The sequence below is a fragment of the Coccinella septempunctata genome, chromosome 5 (genome assembly GCF_907165205.1).
Source record: "Coccinella septempunctata chromosome 5, icCocSept1.1, whole genome shotgun sequence".
Classification (NCBI taxonomy): Eukaryota; Metazoa; Arthropoda; class Insecta; order Coleoptera; family Coccinellidae; genus Coccinella; species Coccinella septempunctata.
Window position 1 is genome coordinate 14,177,146 of NC_058193.1, and position 19,564 is coordinate 14,196,709.

General features: G+C 37.6%; 1 protein-coding gene across 2 annotated transcripts in view; it reads right to left on the minus strand.

Annotated features, from left to right (window-relative positions):
- The window catches only part of LOC123312907 (aromatic-L-amino-acid decarboxylase), a 602,665-nt gene that overhangs the window by 121,079 nt on the left and 462,022 nt on the right, over nucleotides 1–19,564 (minus strand). For both annotated transcript variants that reach the window (XM_044897485.1, XM_044897483.1), the window contains exons 7-8: nucleotides 18,203–18,455; nucleotides 17,977–18,142 (exon numbers count right to left, since the gene is read on the minus strand). In XM_044897485.1, the coding sequence (XP_044753420.1) occupies nucleotides 17,977–18,142; nucleotides 18,203–18,455 (419 nt within the window). The remainder of the gene's footprint in view (nucleotides 1–17,976; nucleotides 18,143–18,202; nucleotides 18,456–19,564) is intronic.

The window sequence follows — 19,564 nt, forward strand, 5'->3', positions numbered from 1 at the left end:
CTATGTAGGGTGTATCCTGGAATGGACACTATGCTGTCAGGAATACCGGGGTGGAGCCATGATTCCGAGATGAGTATGAACGTTGGTTTGGAATTTGATGCGAACAAGGTCAACTCGAGCAGTTTAGATGGCAGAGATTGGACGTTAGAATAAGTTATGTTCCATTCTAGCTGCTCAATGTCGAGTTTTTTGATCCTCGGTTTGTCACTGGGACTATCTTAGGAATTCCACTGATGTACTTTATGTCGATGCCCTGCTCCCCCGCACCACGTCTGGACAACAACTCTTGACGCAGGGTCTTCAACTCGGTGTTCTGTTGAGGCGTTTTATCGTCAGAGATGGAGATCTTGCTCCAGGATGGGTTCAGAAGGCGTAATTTCTTATTGCGGAGGATTCTGGAAACAATTACAGTGTTCGTGAAAGAGACTTTAATGGGTCTTGGCCTGGAAGAGTTTTCCTTTCCCACCCTGCTGACGTCGACTCTGTAGGAGTCTGCCCCGGGTTCGATTGAGTTCAACAGTTGAGTGACCATACTACCATCAGCCTCCTTAGGTCCCTCAGGCACACCTCTAATCAGAACATTATGTGAACGACGTACTCGCTCCAGTAACTCGTTTTGATCCATCGTTGCCTGAGTTGGGTCACTGGACGCGGCAACAGGATTGGCTTCCAAACGGCCAACCCTATCATTAAGAGACCGAACATTCTGCCCCAACTCGGATTGACCTTGAATGACATCTAGCAGGTCGGATTGACATTTGGAGATATTGGACTGGTGCTCAGATAGAGTGGTCTCATGCCTACCGATAGCACAAGCGTGATCATCAATAGCCAAACCATGCCTTTCAAGAATTACACGGCACTGAGATATCTCCTCCCTGAGTGCAAGCTGTGAAGACTTTATTTCAGAGATATCCAACGATATTTCGCTTAATTTACTCATGAGAATGTCGAATTGACCAGGCGATAATGAGGCGGTGGGCTCTGGAGCACCAGTACCACCGCCAGATGCGGAACCAATGCCACCTCTACTGCGCAAGATACGACCATCCTTAAGGCAATACTGGCATGACCAGGTGCCAGATAATGCGTTAGATTCTGAGGAGGAAAGTTTTAGACATTCAGGATGGAAATGATTTAGGCAAGATGCGCATTTCAGAAGTTTCAGTGTTGGAGCTCCTGATTTACCACATATTTTACAGGTTGTAACAGTCACGCGATTAGCATTCATATTGAGAATAGAAGACGAAGAAAAAGACAAGACAAGCAGAACCGATAATAAAAGTGCCGGGATTCGGGTAAAGGGGAGACACTTCACTCTATTGGGCCTGTAATAGAGACTTATCACAGAGAGAAGGCCACGGAACAAAAAGGTAATACGGGATGGGAAATAGTGATGTGGCAGGGAAGTGAGCACTTTTGGAAAAAATCCTACATGCAAGTGAGCGAAAAGCCAATAAAGAATTGCAAAGTACACGTAATATAATGCACTTCGCGCTGAGGACAAGTGAAAAACCAGCAAACAGTCGCCCCAACCAAGAAGAAATACTAAATATCAATATGGGAGCGTCAGGAAATCGGAGCTGCGGGTCAACGTCCAACAAGGTGGGGTGAACGGGTTCCTGGCAACGATCTCGGGCGCACGGCGCACGACGCGAACCGGTATGAATCAAAGCTAAATAAGAAAATAAACAAAGAGTGAAAAAATAAAGGAAATAAAATTATTCGCATCTGCACCCTCAAACCAAGAATATGAACAAACAGTTGGCAACCCTACCTTAATAGGAGACCGCAGAGAAACCAAATCACAAATTTGAAATAAATTACTATGAAAATCGCAAGAGTGAACAACAACACGTCTGCACACTTTGACAACTCGTATGTTATGTGTTATGTTGACAGCTGAATATTTTCATGAGAACTATGACTCGAACTATTACATCCCTACCTATTAAATGTGTTATATTTATTATATTTTAATTCGACTATGTTTGTATACGTATGGAAATGCGCAGGAAGCGTGGAGAAGGAGAAGCCTATACAAGCCGATGATCAATTAAGAAATTCAACAAAATACCATCGTTGAGGTATAATTAAGAGTTATAGATTTTTAATAAATCACAAGATATAAGCGGGTGTTTTTTATCCTCCATTCCACTGTGAATGGGGTATTTTCCTAAATTTCAGAATATATGTCATTAATGGTTGTATTCTGCTTTTCATCTGTAAGTTACAAATCTGTAGCGTACGATATATCTGTCATTGTCCTATTCATAAATTCATAAATAGTGCAATTCTTGAAATGTCCCTGTAATTATCTCTTTCACAGTGTTACCTTTGAACTACTTATCTTAAATAGTTACAGATTCCTGTAAGCTATATATCACTAAAAACGTCAAGAATTGCAATTTTCCTGTAGGCTTATGAAAAGTTTGTCTTACAGATGAAAGCAGAATACCACCATTAAATCCTTATAGCTCAAATATATCGTAAAATATTTTTTTCTAATTTTAACACATTTCATTTTGTCTGCATATACTTACAAAAATTGTGATTTCAGAAGTGTTCTCTTATAAAAATTCTACGTCATTTTAACAACCCAGCAACGCCTATTGAGTCAATAATGGTCATGAAAGATTTCTGATCAACATAGACGTAACAAATATCAAGTTTTGTGATCACATTTGACAAGAAACACACAAAATGACACAAAATGTCATCGGTTTTAAGAAGATATAGACAGAGATTACAGAAATTTTTTTATGGAATCTGTGGATCTTCTTGATCGTTTCCACTGTTGTCAAATTAACAAAAATCACTATACTTTAGTACGTCACAAGCTTTCACATATTCGAATATTTACTATGTTTCGAAGGGTGTATTTCTGAAATTTCTGAATTTTGAAGCGAATCTTTCACGTGTAGGATAACTAATGGAAAAGGGGTTCCATAAATAATCTCAAATTCAATTTTGGAAATTTAGGAAACTTGCCATTGCATTACACTAAAACACAACAGTTGGCGACGAGGATGAAACGATCCTACATAAACTTGGAATTACGTCTAACACGTCTTTTTCGAAAGCCGCCCCTACACATTCCATTCCTACAGATTTCCATCGAGACCTACTTTATTACAGAGAAATTCGATCGTTGAATGATGCGCTTGGAAAGTGCATTTCAAGTGCCAGATGATAAGAAAGCGGCCTATTCACTCCATTACATGGAGCTAGATGCTTATGACGTACTATGTGATAAAATATCACCCCAACGACACACCTTACGAAGACCTAATAAGATAAATGAATCACCATTACAATCCTGAGCCGTTTGAAATTGCGGAAAATTTCAGATTCCTGCAGAGAAAACAGAATGATGGTGAAAGAATATTTGACAGCCCTACAGCGCTTGGCCATCCTGCAAATTTGGTGATTACTTGAAGAAAGCCTTGAGGAATCAATTTGTTTTTGATCTACGAACCCAAAATATTCAAAGCAGGCTACTGGAGACGAAGGATTTGACAATCGAGAGAGCCTTATAAACCTTCTTATTGTTACAGATGTGGCTCTCCTTCTCACCTTGCAAATATATGTAAATACATATCTTCTATACCTGTTCAAAATGTATGGTCAAGGGTAATCTGGCAAGGGTATGTTTTAAGGACAAACAAAGCTTCAGGAAACCCGAAAAAATCCAACAAAATTGGATAAATTTTTGCGGCAGATTCAGAACATGTAAGTTACCGAGATAAATACATGGTTAAAATCAAAGTTGAAGATAAAATACTTGATTTTGAACACGACAGTGGAGCTGCTGTCACTATAATGAGTCATATATTGTTTAAGAAATTATTTTCCAATTCAGAAATCCATAAAACAGAATTGAAATTAATTACATATTGCAAGAGACAGTTGGATGTTTTTGGCTCTTCAAAGCTGAAATGTTTGTATGAAGGTAAATTAAATCTTCTGAATGTCTATATTGTTGAGACTGATAGATCACACATTTTAGGTCCTGTCAGAAGTTTTTTGAATTTCTTCCCCTTTTTTTTCAATTTTCTACTGAATAACCACTGGTATATCTATGGGAGATGATTCCCCAACATAAGGGTCCTGTAGCGTTCCTCGAACAACTGAAGAACAGAAGAATCATCACTTGGAAGACTGGACCTGGTCGAACGACCCTCCCAGTCAAAATCAAGATTTGACTATTATTAATTTGAGTACTGAAGGCGTTTCTTACGACGAGAGTGATCCTCCACCAAGATCAGCAGAAGATTTTTGACGTAGAGATGATATTCCTTCCAGTGCAATTGAAGGACAAGCTATGTACCTATGATTATTTTTTTTTCTTCAGTCATCATCAAGTCTTCGAATAAGTTTTAATGAAAGCTTTATAATTAGTCGCTGGCCGGAAATACACCCAGTTAAAAATATGATAGTACAGACTTTAATTCCGCTATTGAAAAAGATTTTTAGTACCTTCGGTTTACCGTCGGTCATAGTTAGCGATAATGGACCTATATTTACGTCTTTTCAGTTTAAAATTTTTTTAAGACAAATGGTATTTTCCATAAATTTTCGCCCCCATCCTGCAACAAATGGCCTTGCAGAAAGAAATGTACAGTTTCTCAAGAATGTAATAAAAACATTAGGTCATACTCGAAATGATAAAGAGACAAACTTATCGAAATTTTTAATGAACTACAGGAAAATGCTTCATTCTCTAACTGCCGTAAGCCCTTCCTGCCTAATGTTCGAAAGGAGTTTACGAACTTAACTTGCTTTATCATTACACCACCGGAAAGAATTTCAAAACCAGTAATTCGAGGAAATTTAAAGAGGGAGGGAGTTATGGCTCGAGAATATTTACACTCCTATAAGTGGGAATTCCGTATCATTGAAAGAGTGCTAGGAAATTTGATTTATTTAGTACGACTAGATGATTCACGAATTTGTAAATTGCATGTTGACCAAATACGTTCAACAGGTCGAAATACGCCATTAATGATAAGTCATACACCATCCAACATTAATTTTGATCCTGTTTCGATGTCAACAGAATCAGTTAAAAATCCAGAGGTAATAAGGAACAAAAAGAACCTAGATCTCTATTGCCAAACCATAGAAATCTAGAAATCAACATTCTTCATATTGGAATTTATATTGGAACGAAAATTTGAAGAATCATCCAGAGCTAAATTTCAAAAATACTAGTAGTGACAATACTGAGGAGAATATAGATTCAGATCGAACCTTGAGCGCAACCAACTCGGAAAGTACAGCTCTTCGAACAGAAACACCAAAAGATATGCCTTCCCCAGATGATCCTTGTACCCTAAGGATGTCCACACGCATACGGAAAGCACCATCCAGGTTAGGCATTGAATCTACGTAATCCTTAGAGAGGGAGGAATTGTTTAATTTGACCATGTTTGTATACGCATGGATATGCGCAGGAAGCGGGGACATTCAACAAAATACCATCGTTGATGGATAATTGAGAGTTTTACGTCCAGTTGCAGGAAAGTCCATTAAAATTTAATACTTCATTAAAATCTTAATCCTCCATTTTCCCCTTCAAAAATGACAGTTTTAAATTTTGATAGGGCATCAAATCTTAATGGACTTTCCTGCAACTGGGCCATAGATTGTTAATAAATTACAAGGTATAAGCGAGTCTGTTCATTTTTATACTCCATTCTACAGTGAATTACATTAAATTATACTAAAATACAACACAATGGTTACCAGTTCTTTCAAACATTGTACCGCCTCATATTCGTAGACAGACTTTGATTATGAAGCCCTGGAATAATTTTCAATCCTTTCCCGACTCACTTCAAATTCTTTCTTACATTCCAGAAAATATGATTTCAAGACCGAAGTTGCGTTATCCTTTATGGTCCAACTCTTTCCTTTATTCGAATATAACTGACAAGCAGGGGGGTGAAACTCCCTCAGTAATGACGTGAACCGAATGAACTGCTGCCACCTCTGAAAGATCAGCGAATTAGTATGAAAAAATGTTAGTTTCCTACCCTGATAATTCTGCGCATAAAATAGAGTGACTTTGTAGCATAGACTACGTTAATCTTTGATTCTACGCTTGTGTGTGCATAGACATATAGACATGGACTGTGCCTTCCCTTTCTATCTATGCATGAAATACGGTCAAAAAAAGTGACAGAGAGAAACGCACGTCGGGAATGCAGTTGTCTCTTTCTAGAATTTTGATTGGTCTACACTCACCTCTATGTGAACAAAAAAGAGACAGGTAAATTCCCGACGATCATTTCTCTCTTTCTATAAAAACAGCCAATTTCATGCTGACATTGCTCAGTCCATGTCTCTATGTCTATGTGTGTGTGAAATTGCTATGTCAAATGATCAACATTCGATTTCAAGTTTGTTTGTTCATTTTATCACAAGTTTTCGTTGGGAAGAAATATTGTTGTGTACCTAAATTCAAGAGCAACGAGTAAAAGTGAAAGAAGAGAGAAAAAATTGCCTGTTCTTATGGTTCCTTATAGAGTTATGGTTGGCATAATTCTTCAGAAGCCGGGCTATTAGGAATTCGAAGAATAAATCTTTTCTGATTACGTAGGATGTAGTACCAATGAAGAGGTATGATTTTCTCATGAAGCGCTTGAAATCTTGTCCAAATTTGAGGTATTTCATCTCATAAAAGATAGATAAGTTTCATTTAACTGATTTTTTTGATTCAATCATATATTCAATTGTTTTTCAATTATCATATGTGAACATTTCATCTAATAAATTGTATGTATGAACTCAGAGTATTATTTAATACATAGTTGTCTCCAAATAAAATAAAATAAAATTACCTTATCAAAGCGTAAAGAGCGCTCTCGATAAATTAATCGAGATTAATTTGCTGACGTTTAAGAGATGGCGCTTTTCTTCATAACAAAATTTTATCTGAGAGTTTCCCATCTATAGTGTTTATCTATGCTGACAAGGCCCTTTGGCAGTCTGAATGGAATACGTGCATTATTTCGAACAAAGAGTTAGCTACTGATCCATCGAATATAATAGGTACTCTATGACTAACCAGATGATATATAATAAATTATTTTGTGCGTCTGAAGCGGTGTGAATATAAGTTTACGTATTTAGCATGGAAATTTCTCATCAGTTCCTCTCAAATCTCTCAAATTACAGATAATGTTCATCGATGAAATTTTTAAACGGGGACAATGACTAACCAGATGATTTATGGTCCGTATAGTATAGTAGCCTGTTCTTATATGATTTAGACTACACCATATTTTCATAGAAAGCTCAAAACCAGGTTCCGCTTCAGACGCACACTATAATTTATTATATACAGGCATTCAAATCGCTTCTATTAGAAAACACAGCTATAATCAGTCCTCACTTTTTCCTTCACATTATCATCGTTAGTTATGTAGAGCTCAATTTGGCGTTGACTTGATCAATTTGATGAATGAATGAAATCCGTCGAATGAATTCCTCATTTTCGCATTTGAACATACTGTTCAGTTTACTTCTTCTTAAACTGAAATTTTTATGCTTTATAAAAGACACGACTTCACTTCAACAGATTCGAAATCCTGCTGTTGACGACACAAAATATTGAATAATTTTTTATTTCGTGTGGAAAACCCAATAATTTCATGCTTATTCTTGAATGAATAATGAGATTGTCCTGCATATTACAAACATCTTTCATGCAGATTTCAAGTTTTTGGTATTGCAAATATTCAGTTTCTTTTCATCAGTTCATCGCGCAAAATAACGGATGAGGAAGGTGAGCAATGTAGAAAGCATATTTTTTTTTTGGTGTAGCAGGAGGAAAATCTGCAAAACAGACGAACCACCCTCTCCTGAGGGGGGACAGTGTGGGGTTCCTCACTCTCCTGAGCTCGAGACCCACTAAAAACCCTCAACTGCTTCTTGAATTTTGGTTCCGAGCATTTGCCTATAAACCGTTTTCTCTTGGTCGGTTTTCTTCTCGCACAATATTGTGCTGGGATTTATGTGTTTATCCTCTATTGGATTAACACTTTATTGAATTTTTCAATAGGTTTCTGTTGTTATTTTAATCTCTTTTTAATTGAAACCTTGGTCTCCTTCGGTAAATTCGCATTCTCCTTTTGTCTTCCTCTGGGTCGTAGTACACTAGTCTCCTGAGTTCTTGATTAAGATGGTTTTTCGCTGTTTCGAATAATTTCTCTGCTTTTCTGTTCATGAATTCCGTTATGGTTTCCCATTTCAGGTCCTTATAAATCTGTCTATTCCTGACAAACCAAGGTGCATCTATTGCACATCGTAGCAGCTTGTTTTCAGTGGCCTGAATTCTTTTGATATGGCTCTTTGCCGCGAAACCCCAGGCAACTGATCCATAAGTCAGTTGAGGCCTAGCGACTGCTTTGATTATCTTCAATTTTGTCTCTTTCGACATGTGGCTTCGTCTTCCTATCAGAGGATAGAGTCTATTTATCGCTGCTTTCGTTTTGTCGATTGCTTGTTTGATATGACTTTTCCAGGTAAGTCCTTTGTCAATCGTTATTCCTAAATATTTGGCTTCATTTTTCCAGTCGATTTCTTCACCGTCAACATCCAGTTTCGTTGTTGGTCGCAGTCTTCTCTTCTGTAGTAATATTGCTTGGCTCTTTTGTCCATTGAGCTTGATTTTCCACTTTATGCACCAGTCATTCGTTTCGTCAATCGTCTCTTGTAGAACTCGTTCTATTACTCCTGGGTTGCGGTGTCGAGTTGCTATGCCTGTGTCGTCAGCATATAACGTTAGCATGGTTCTTGGATTTTTCGGAATATCGTGGATGTATATGTTGTACAGAAGTGGCCCAAGTACTGATCCTTGGGGTACTCCAGCCTCTATATCTCTTGTTTGAGATAATTCCTGATCAACTTGCATATTTTGATCGAATATCCAGCACATCTCATCTTATATATTAATCCTTCATGCCATACTCTGTCGAATGCTCTGGCGACCTCTAGTTAAACAAGACCTCTAGCTTGTTTATTTTGGAATCCCTCTGTTATGTACTCTGTGAGCCTTAATAATTGTTGTTCTGATGAATGCTCTCTTCTGAATCCGAACTGTTCTGGTGGTATTAGTTCCAGATTTTCGGTTAGCCTCGTGGCGATAATTCTTTCTACTACTTTTCCTAACGCCAACAGTAGACTTATCGGTCTGCAGTTTTGTGGAAACTTCTTCTCTTTGAATGGTTTATTGAATACTATGACTTCTGCTGTTTTCCATTTTTCTGGGTAGTGTTCTGTCCTCATAATTCCATTCACGATATTTGTTAGAGCGGCAATTCCTTTTCTAGGTAATTACTTTAACATAACATTCATTATTTTATCGCTTCCGAGAGCTTTCCTCTTCCTCAAACTTCTAATTATTTCCCTGATTTCATTTGGCGATGTTGGCTTGTCTATTTCAGCAGTCGCTGGTAATTCATCCATTTCTTCATCATTTTCTTCAACCAGTTCTTCCAAATCTTCATTATCGTCGTCTATCCTGTAATTTATTCTCGATTCTCGCTCGATCGAGTCCGCCAATGCATCTGCCTTATCAGTATTGGTATAAGCCATTCCCCTTTCTCCGTGTATGGGTGGAATTTTAGTATTTTCTCCTCGTAGCCTTTTTTGCATTCTCCATGCAGAATGATCGATTGTATTCAGCCCTTGAACCCTTTTGTTCCATCTGCTTGTTCTTAGATCTTTCAGGGCATTTTTCAGAACTTGGCTATGTCGGTTGAGGTTCCTTCTATTTAGATCATTTTTGTTCATCCTATATATTCTTCTGAGTGTTCGATTTTCTTGTATAAGATCTTTTACTTCTTTGGGCGTATCGCCATGCGGATGACTTGGTGCTGGTCTCTTCACTCTTCTTGTGCTTTTTTCGTAAGTTTTCAATATAATCTCTTCCAGTTTATCAACCGCACATTCCAGATCGTCTTGAGTGCTTATTGTTGGAATTTCTGTTATTTCCGATTGTATTAAATGGCTGTATTTAGTCCAATTGGTATATTCTCTTATTTCCAGCAGTTTTTCTTAGGTTCTTCTCCAATTGTCAATTCCACGGGATTATAGTTTGAGGTTCCATCTTAAAAGTTTCAATCGAGAATTCTTGAGTTATATTTTTCAATATCGCGATATATATTACATCTGGTATTTCTCTTCCAAAAGCAAGATACGTCGGTAGCTCTGGTCCAATAACTATGGCATTTTGTTTTTCGGCGAAATCCTTGAGTTTTTTGCCATTTCTATTCTCTGTTATGCTGTTCCATAATGGGGATTTACAGTTGAAATCTCCGATGGAGATTTTCGGGTTTGAACCTTCCAACATGTTGTTTATCTCTTCTTCTAATAGATTGTTTTGAGGTGGCTTATACGCCGAGGTTATTTCGACTCTTTGCCGATTTTATTCGTCAACAATAGTCACTTTTTCTGTTTTTCCTTGTGTTTCGTCGGTTCTACTTTTAAACTAGTGTTTCAGATCTGTTCTCACCAATATTGCTACTCCTCCTCCGGTGTTTGTAATTCTGTCACATCTATATGTTTCATAATTAATGAAATTCAGTCTTCTATTCCGGTTTATTCTTGTTTCCTGCAGGGCTATAATATCAGGTTGTCTTTCTGATATTATTTGTAATATCCGTAAGGTCCATTAATTCAGTTAACTAAATAATGCTTGGAGTTTTTTCTCCATTTCCCTCTCAATTTTCAACATTATCTTGTTGGAAATTTTTTCCGTAAAGATATCCAAATCATCGGCTGATTCAGATATCTTTTTCTTCTCCTGTTGGCTGTTCACAGCCTGTTTCATTGTAAGCTTCTTCTATCCTTCTTTTTTCTGTAGGGGTTTTGGAGTCTCCCTCTTCTTTTCCTGCTCTGTAGGTTGGGTCTTCGCTACTTCCTGAATTTTTTGTTCAGAAGTTGTTGTTTTTGTTACCTTCTTTTTCTGTTCAGCTGATTTTCGGGAATTCTTCTTTCTGGTTTCCCATTTCAGGTCCCTATAAATCTGTCTATTCCTGACAAACCAAGGTGCATCTATTGCACATCGTAGCAGCTTTTTTTCAGTGGCCTGAATTCTTTTGATATGGCTCTTTGCCGCGAAACCCCAGGCAACTGATCCATAAGTCAGTTGAGGCCTAGCGACTGCTTTGATTATCTTCAATTTCGTCTTTTTCGACATGTGGCTTCTTCTTCCTATCAGAGGATAGAGTCTATTTATCGCTGCTTTCGTTTTGTCGATTGCTTGTTTGATATGACTTTTCCAGGTAAGTCCTTTGTCAATCGTTATTCCTAAATATTTGGCTTCATTTTTCCAGTCGATTTCTTCACCGTCAACATCCAGTTTCGTTGTGGGTCGCAGTCTTTTCTTCTGTAGTAATATTGCTTGGCTCTTTTGTCCATTGAGCTTGATTTTCCACTTTATGCACCAGTCATTCGTTTCGTCAATCGTCTCTTGTAGAACTCGTTCTATTACTCCTGGGTTGCGGTGTCGAGTTGCTATGCCTGTGTCGTCAGCATATAACGTTAGCATGGTTCTTGGATTTTTCGGAATATCGTGGATGTATATGTTGTACAGAAGTGGCCCAAGTACTGATCCTTGGGGTACTCCAGCCTCTATATCTCTTGTTTGAGATAATTCCTGATCAACTTGCATATTTTGATCGAATATCCAGCACATCTCATCTTATAATATTAATCCTTCATGCCATACTCTGTCGAATGCTCTGGAGACGTCCTTAAAACAAGACCTGTAGCTTGTTTATTTTGGAATCCCTCTGTTATGTACTCTGTGAGCCTTAATAATTGTTGTTCTGTTGAATGCTCTCTTCTGAATCCGAACTGTTCTGGTGGTATTAGTTCCAGATTTTCGGTTTCCTTATTTAGCCTCGTGGCGATAATTCTTTCTACTACTTTTCCTAACGCCGACAGTAGACTTATCGGTCTGTAGTTTTGTGGAAACTTCTTCTCTTTGAATGGTTTATTGATTACTATGACTTCTGCTGTTTTCCATTTTTCTGGGTAGTGTTCTGTCCTCATAATTCCATTTGCGATATTTCTTAGAGCGGCTATACCTTTTCTGAGTAATTTCTTCAACATAACATTCGTTATTTTATCGCTTCCATCCATCCATTTCTTCATCATTTTCTTCAACCAGTTCTTTCAAATCTTCATTATCGTCGTCTATCCTGTAATTTATTCTCGATTCTCGTTCGATCGAGTCCGCCAATGCATCTGCCTTATCAGTATTGGTGTAAGCCATTCCCCTTTCTCCGTTTATGGGTGGAATTTTAGTCTTTTCTCCTCTTAGGCTTTTTTGCATTCTCCATGCAGAATAATCGATTGTATTCAGTTCTTGAACCATTTTGTTCCATCTGCTTGTTCTTATATCTTTCAGGGCATTTTTCAGAACTTGGCTATGTCGGTTGAGGTTCCTTCTACTTAAATCATTTTTGTTCATCCTATATATTCCTCTGAGTGTTCGATTTTCTTGTATAAGATCTTTTACTTTTTTAGGCGTATCGCCATGCGGATGACTTGGTGCTGGTCTCTTCACTCTTCTTGTGCTTTTTTCGTAAGCTCTCAATATAATCTCTTCCAGTTTATCAACCGCACATTCCAGATCGTCTGAAGTGCTTATTGTTGGAATTTCTGTTATTTTGGATTGTATTAAATGGCTGTATTTAGTCCAATTGGTATATTCTCTTTTTTCCAGCAGTTTTTCTTAGGTTCTTCTCCAATTGTCAATTCCACGGGATTATAGTTTGAGGTTCCATCTTAAAAGTTTCAATCGAGAATTCTTGAGTTATATTTTTCAATATCGCGATATATATTACATCTGGTATTTCTCTTCCAAAAGCAAGATACGTCGGTAGCTCTGGTCCAATAACTATGGCATTTTGTTTTTCGGCGAAATCCTTGAGTTTTTTGCCATTTCTATTCTCTGTTATGCTGTTCCATAATGGGGATTTACAGTTGAAATCTCCGATGGAGATTTTCGGGTTTGAACCTTCCAACATGTTGTTTATCTCTTCTTCTAATAGATTGTTTTGAGGTGGCTTATACGCCGAGGTTATTTCGACTCTTTGCCGATTTTGTTCGTCAACAATAGTCACTTTTTCTGTTTTTCCTTGTGTTTCGTCGGTTCTACTTTTAAACTAGTGTTTCAGATCTGTTCTCACCAATATTGCTACTCCTCCTCCGGTGTTTGTAATTCTGTCACATCTATATGTTTCATAATTAATGAAATTCAGTCTTCTATTCCGGTTTATTCTTGTTTCCTGCAGGGCTATAATATCAGGTTGTCTTTCTGATATTATTTGTAATATCCGTAAGGTCCATTAATTCAGTTAACTAAATAATGCTTGGAGTTTTTTCTCCATTTCCCTCTCAATTTTCAACATTATCTTGTTGGAAATTTTTTCCGTAAAGATATCCAAATCATCGGCTGATTCAGATATCTTTTTCTTCTCCTGTTGGCTGTTCACAGCCTGTTTCATTGTAAGCTTCTTCTATCCTTCTTTTTTCTGTAGGGGTTTTGGAGTCTCCCTCTTCTTTTCCTGCTCTGTAGGTTGGGTCTTCGCTACTTCCTGAATTTTTTGTTCAGAAGTTGTTGTTTTTGTTACCTTCTTTTTCTGTTCAGCTGATTTTCGGGAATTCTTCTTTCTGGTTTCCCATTTCAGGTCCCTATAAATCTGTCTATTCTTGACAAACCAAGGTGCATCTATTGCACATCGTAGCAGCTTGTTTTCAGTGGCCTGAATTCTTTTGATATGGCTCTTTGCCGCGAAACCCCAGGCAACTGATCCATAAGTCAGTTGAGGCCTAGCGACTGCTTTGATTATCTTCAATTTCGTCTTTTTCGACATGTGGCTTCTTCTTCCTATCAGAGGATAGAGTCTATTTATCGCTGCTTTCGTTTTGTCGATTGCTTGTTTGATATGACTTTTCCAGGTAAGTCCTTTGTCAATCGTTATTCCTAAATATTTGGCTTCATTTTTCCAGTCGATTTCTTCACCGTCAACATCCAGTTTCGTTGTGGGTCGCAGTCTTTTCTTCTGTAGTAATATTGCTTGGCTCTTTTGTCCATTGAGCTTGATTTTCCACTTTATGCACCAGTCATTCGTTTCGTCAATCGTCTCTTGTAGAACTCGTTCTATTACTCCTGGGTTGCGGTGTCGAGTTGCTATGCCTGTGTCGTCAGCATATAACGTTAGCATGGTTCTTGGATTTTTCGGAATATCGTGGATGTATATGTTGTACAGAAGTGGCCAAGTACTGATCCTTGGGGTACTCCAGCCTCTATATCTCTTGTTTGAGATAATTCCTGATCAACTTGCATATTTTGATCGAATATCCAGCACATCTCATCTTATAATATTAATCCTTCATGCCATACTCTGTCGAATGCTCTGGAGACGTCCTTAAAACAAGACCTGTAGCTTGTTTATTTTGGAATCCCTCTGTTATGTACTCTGTGAGCCTTAATAATTGTTGTTCTGTTGAATGCTCTCTTCTGAATCCGAACTGTTCTGGTGGTATTAGTTCCAGATTTTCGGTTTCCTTATTTAGCCTCGTGGCGATAATTCTTTCTACTACTTTTCCTAACGCCGACAGTAGACTTATCGGTCTGTAGTTTTGTGGAAACTTCTTCTCTTTGAATGGTTTATTGATTACTATGACTTCTGCTGTTTTCCATTTTTCTGGGTAGTGTTCTGTCCTCATAATTCCATTTGCGATATTTCTTAGAGCGGCTATACCTTTTCTGAGTAATTTCTTCAACATAACATTCGTTATTTTATCGCTTCCATCCATCCATTTCTTCATCATTTTCTTCAACCAGTTCTTTCAAATCTTCATTATCGTCGTCTATCCTTTAATTTATTCTCGATTCTCGTTCGATCGAGTCCGCCAATGCATCTGCCTTATCAGTATTGGTGTAAGCCATTCCCCTTTCTCCGTTTATGGGTGGAATTTTAGTCTTTTCTCCTCTTAGGCTTTTTTGCATTCTCCATGCAGAATAATCGATTGTATTCAGTTCTTGAACCATTTTGTTCCATCTGCTTGTTCTTATATCTTTCAGGGCATTTTTCAGAACTTGGCTATGTCGGTTGAGGTTCCTTCTACTTAAATCATTTTTGTTCATCCTATATATTCTTCTGAGTGTTCGATTTTCTTGTATAAGATCTTTTACTTTTTTAGGCGTATCGCCATGCGGATGACTTGGTGCTGGTCTCTTCACTCTTCTTGTGCTTTTTTCGTAAGCTCTCAATATAATCTCTTCCAGTTTATCAACCGCACATTCCAGATCGTCTGAAGTGCTTATTGTTGGAATTTCTGTTATTTTGGATTGTATTAAATGGCTGTATTTAGTCCAATTGGTATATTCTCTTTTTTCCAGCAGTTTTTCTCTTGGTTCTTCTCCAATTGTCAATTCCACGGGATTGTGGTTTGAGGTTCCATCTTCCAAAGTTTCAATCGAGAATTCTTGAGTTATATTTTTCAATATCGCGATATCCTCGGCGATATCTATTACATCTGGTATTCCTCTTCCAAAAGCAAGATATGTTGGTAGCTCTGGTCCAATCACTATGGCATTTTGTTTTTCGGCGAAATCCTTGAGTTTTTTGCCATTTCTATTCTCTGTTATGCTGTTCCATAATGGGGATTTACAGTTGAAATCTCCGATGGAGATTTTCGGGTTTGATCCTTCCAACATGTTGTTTATCTCTTCTTCCAATAGATTGTTTTGTGGTGGCTTATACGCCGAGGTTATATTGACTCTGCCGATTTAATTCGACAACAATCGTCACTTTTTCTGTTTTTCCTTGTGTTTCGTCGGATCTACTTTTAAAGTAGTGTTTCAGATCTGTTCTCACCAATATTGCTACTCCTCCTCCGGTGTTTGTAATTCTTTCACATCTATATGTTTCATTATTAATGAAATTCAGTCTTCTGTTCCGGTTTATTCTTGTTTCCTGTAGGGCTATAATATTAGGTTGTCTTTCTGATATTATTTGTTCTATCTCGGCTTTCCGAGTGTTGATCCCGTATATGTTCCACGAGATTATCTAGAGGGATTTCTTCCTAATATCCGTAAGGTCCATTAATTCAGTTTACTAAATAATGCTTGGAGTTTTTTCTCCATTTCCCTCACAATTTTCAACATTATCTTGTTGTCTTGGCTGTTCACAGCCTGTTTCATTGTAAGCTCCTTCTGTCCTTCTTTTTTCTGAAGGGGTTTTGGAGTCTCCCTCTTCTTTTCCTGCTCTGTAGGTTGGGTCTCCGCTACTTCCTGAATTTTTTGTTCAGAAGTTGTTGTTTTTGTTCCCTTTTTTTTCTGTTCAGCGGATTTTCTTTCTGGTCACTAACTTGAACTCGCTACATCCTTTGTAGCTAGCTGGATGGCCCTCTTCTCCACATAAGATACATGTGGCATTTCTCTCTTCACCTTTTCTGGTGAGTGTGCAGTCATTGCTGCTATGACTTCCTGAGCACTTCACGCATCTCCACGGGAAGGAGCATTTGTTCTGTGCATGTCCGTACCTTTGGCACCTAAAGCACTGGCTTGGACTTTCTGCCTTCTTTTTTGGTTCGACTGTAATACAAAGGTTGTAGAGTCGTTTGATGTCGAATATCTCCTTCTTTTGGGTTTTAACCCGATATAATGGTATCGGCTTTTTCGTTTTGTTTGATGTCATTTTAGACACCTCAGCATCATCGATTTCCTGGAATTTCAGGTCATTTTTAATCAATTCCAGATCTGCGTATATTGGAAGATGCCTAATGACGGCGTAAATTTTCTTTTCCTCTTCCATCTGGTATGTGAAATACTCCTTTCCAAGTTGGTCGAAGAATTTAGTTATTTTTCTGTAGTCAACCCAATTGTTTTGTATGTGATCAAACAATAAATGTCCGAAACGTCGACAAAATTCAACTGGGCTTAATTCCCCTTTTACCAGTACATATACATAGTCCAATATAGCCACGAATTTTCAAATTCAATATTATCAAGAATGGACATGAATCATCCCACTAAGTAGTCATCTACAGTTGTGGCTATAATCTTGATTCCGTCTTTCACTACAGTAGCCCGGTTATAGCTGAATTTCTTGGTATAGAGAGCTTTTGAGATCTCTACCCAATCTGATGTACCCATCATTGTGATGGGTGGGATTTTATCCCTTTTAGGCACTCCCGTTGTCTGCATGACGGTCCCTTCATCAGAAGAGGAGCTTTCTTTTCGCGCGCGTTTAGTTGGGGGAGCGTTTGGGGCCTTCGCAACCAACGTTGCATCATTTCTGCTTGTTTCGGGTTGTGAAACAATTCCTTTAAGGGAATTATTTTTGGAACCTGCTACCGGTTTTGTAATAGTGGCGTAAGTGAGGGATTTTGGCATATTATTTCGGGTCATTTCCTCTCTCAAGAGGCGCATCTCACCGACCAACTGTGACACAGTTTCGGTCAGTTGGACAATTTGAGCTTTCAACTGCCCATTTTCTTCTCTGAGCTCTACAAGCTCCTCGTGTTCGCCTTCGCTGAATTCTTCAGCATCGGTCGCTTCCATGTAGAAACCCTCATTATCTGAGGTTTCCGACATGGTTTTATACTCAAAAATCTCAAAATATCAAACAATTTGAAAATAATAAAATATTCAGAAATCTTCACTGAGTCGGAATGTAGAAAGCATAATGTTGAGAAGTATGGATTATAGGCTTTTCCATGAGGAACCAATCATAAGGATGAAATTATTGTAAGGCAAGGCGTGAACCAATAAACCTAACGCACACTTCACTTTGAAAAATACTGATGCATGGATATAATAATAATAATATTGCAGAAGACGAAAAAAAGTACTTGGAATTGCCTTCATTTTCTTCGTTAAGAGTACTTTAGAAGGATCAGAAATAACCAACTCCTTCATTCGTTAATCCACAATATTAAACTTACTTATGTCATCTTCGGTAGCATGTTGAGCCACAACGCAAAATCTAATGAAGTAGGTGTCTTTAACGGAAGCAGGAACCATATGCAGTTTTCCGGACTCATTAATACAACTCAGTAACTTTTCATTTATTCTATTAGATCCTTTCAAACGAAAACACACCAATCCCAGCTGAAACATAAACACACAAAATATAATGTATAATTCGTTAATCGCAGTTTTTTCACTCACCACTACTTTATGGCACAATTCAAATCTTTTATCTTTCCTCACTAGAGCTTCAAATTTTTTAGCTAACTTCAAATGATGTCTTATGTAAGCCTGCAAGCCAGATATTCCATAGCTTCTGAAGACAAACCATAGTTTCAGAGACCTGAATCTCCTACTCAGAGGCACACCCCAATGTCTATAATCTATGGTGGAATTGGAATAACCATGTTGAAGATAGAGTGGATCAACTACAAGAGCTGATGTCAATTTATACCTATGAATAAGAATAAACGAATGAATTGAGCGATTTCAGGAAGAAATTGAACTTTTGATTCCTTAGGACACAACATTTCCATAAAGCATGATTTTTTTTGAGAAAATTCTAAGGAACAATGATCAATCTAGATTTTTCATTGACACTCTTTATATTAAAATTTCCGTGACTTTCATTGAAGAATACACAAAAATCGCTCATTCGATGAAGAGCAAAACAGAACGTTTTTTTTTACTGTAATGGGGGAAAAATTGAATGAAGAATTTTCTAATATAGCTTGAAATGAGCGTTTCAGAGCAACGGAGTAGCTGAACGTTATACTGGGCCAATAATGGATAAACATACTCAGATGCCTAATATAATTATAATAGTAATGAAGTCAACGTCTTTAATTCACCTTTTAAATATAACACAGGTGAAGTATAGTCTTCGGCTATCATTATACTTAACCTGTGTCATACAAACATACAAATTTAAAGCGTTCTACAATCTATTGTCTCTCTGAACCCTCTGGCGTCCACCATTACTATGTATAAGTAGAAAAAAGCCTTATTGCCTACTGGTGAATCTATTTATTAGAGACTACAAACTCCTGTCGGCTCGACTAGTTTCGATGACATTTCATCATCATTTTTAAGAGAGATACGAATAGGTATCAACAAAGAATCAACATCTCACGTTGCAGCAGTCTAGAACAATTCTCCAATTGGGCCAAATTGACCAAGGCACATCCTTCAAAACAATTTCTCGAAGTCAAAATGTAAATGAAATAAAACAAACAAAACAAAACCCGAAACGTCAAATAGCGTCGTACGGAAAAACACGCATGCGAAACACATTCTGTAACAGAACTTCATAAAATAAAACAGTCAAGGTCAAGCTCATCAATCCGCCCAGTGGCGGTGAACGGTAAACGAAACAAAAGAGGTAACAAATATGTCGAAAATAAATGTAAATAAACCAAAACAATATGAAATACTATAAAAAAATACTTTAAAAATACTATTAAAAAAATACTATAAAAAATTAAAATTTTAAAAATATCTCAAAAGGATCACAGAAAAAGATCACAAATAGAGGAGGGGGGGAGGTGAACAAGGCAGAAGATG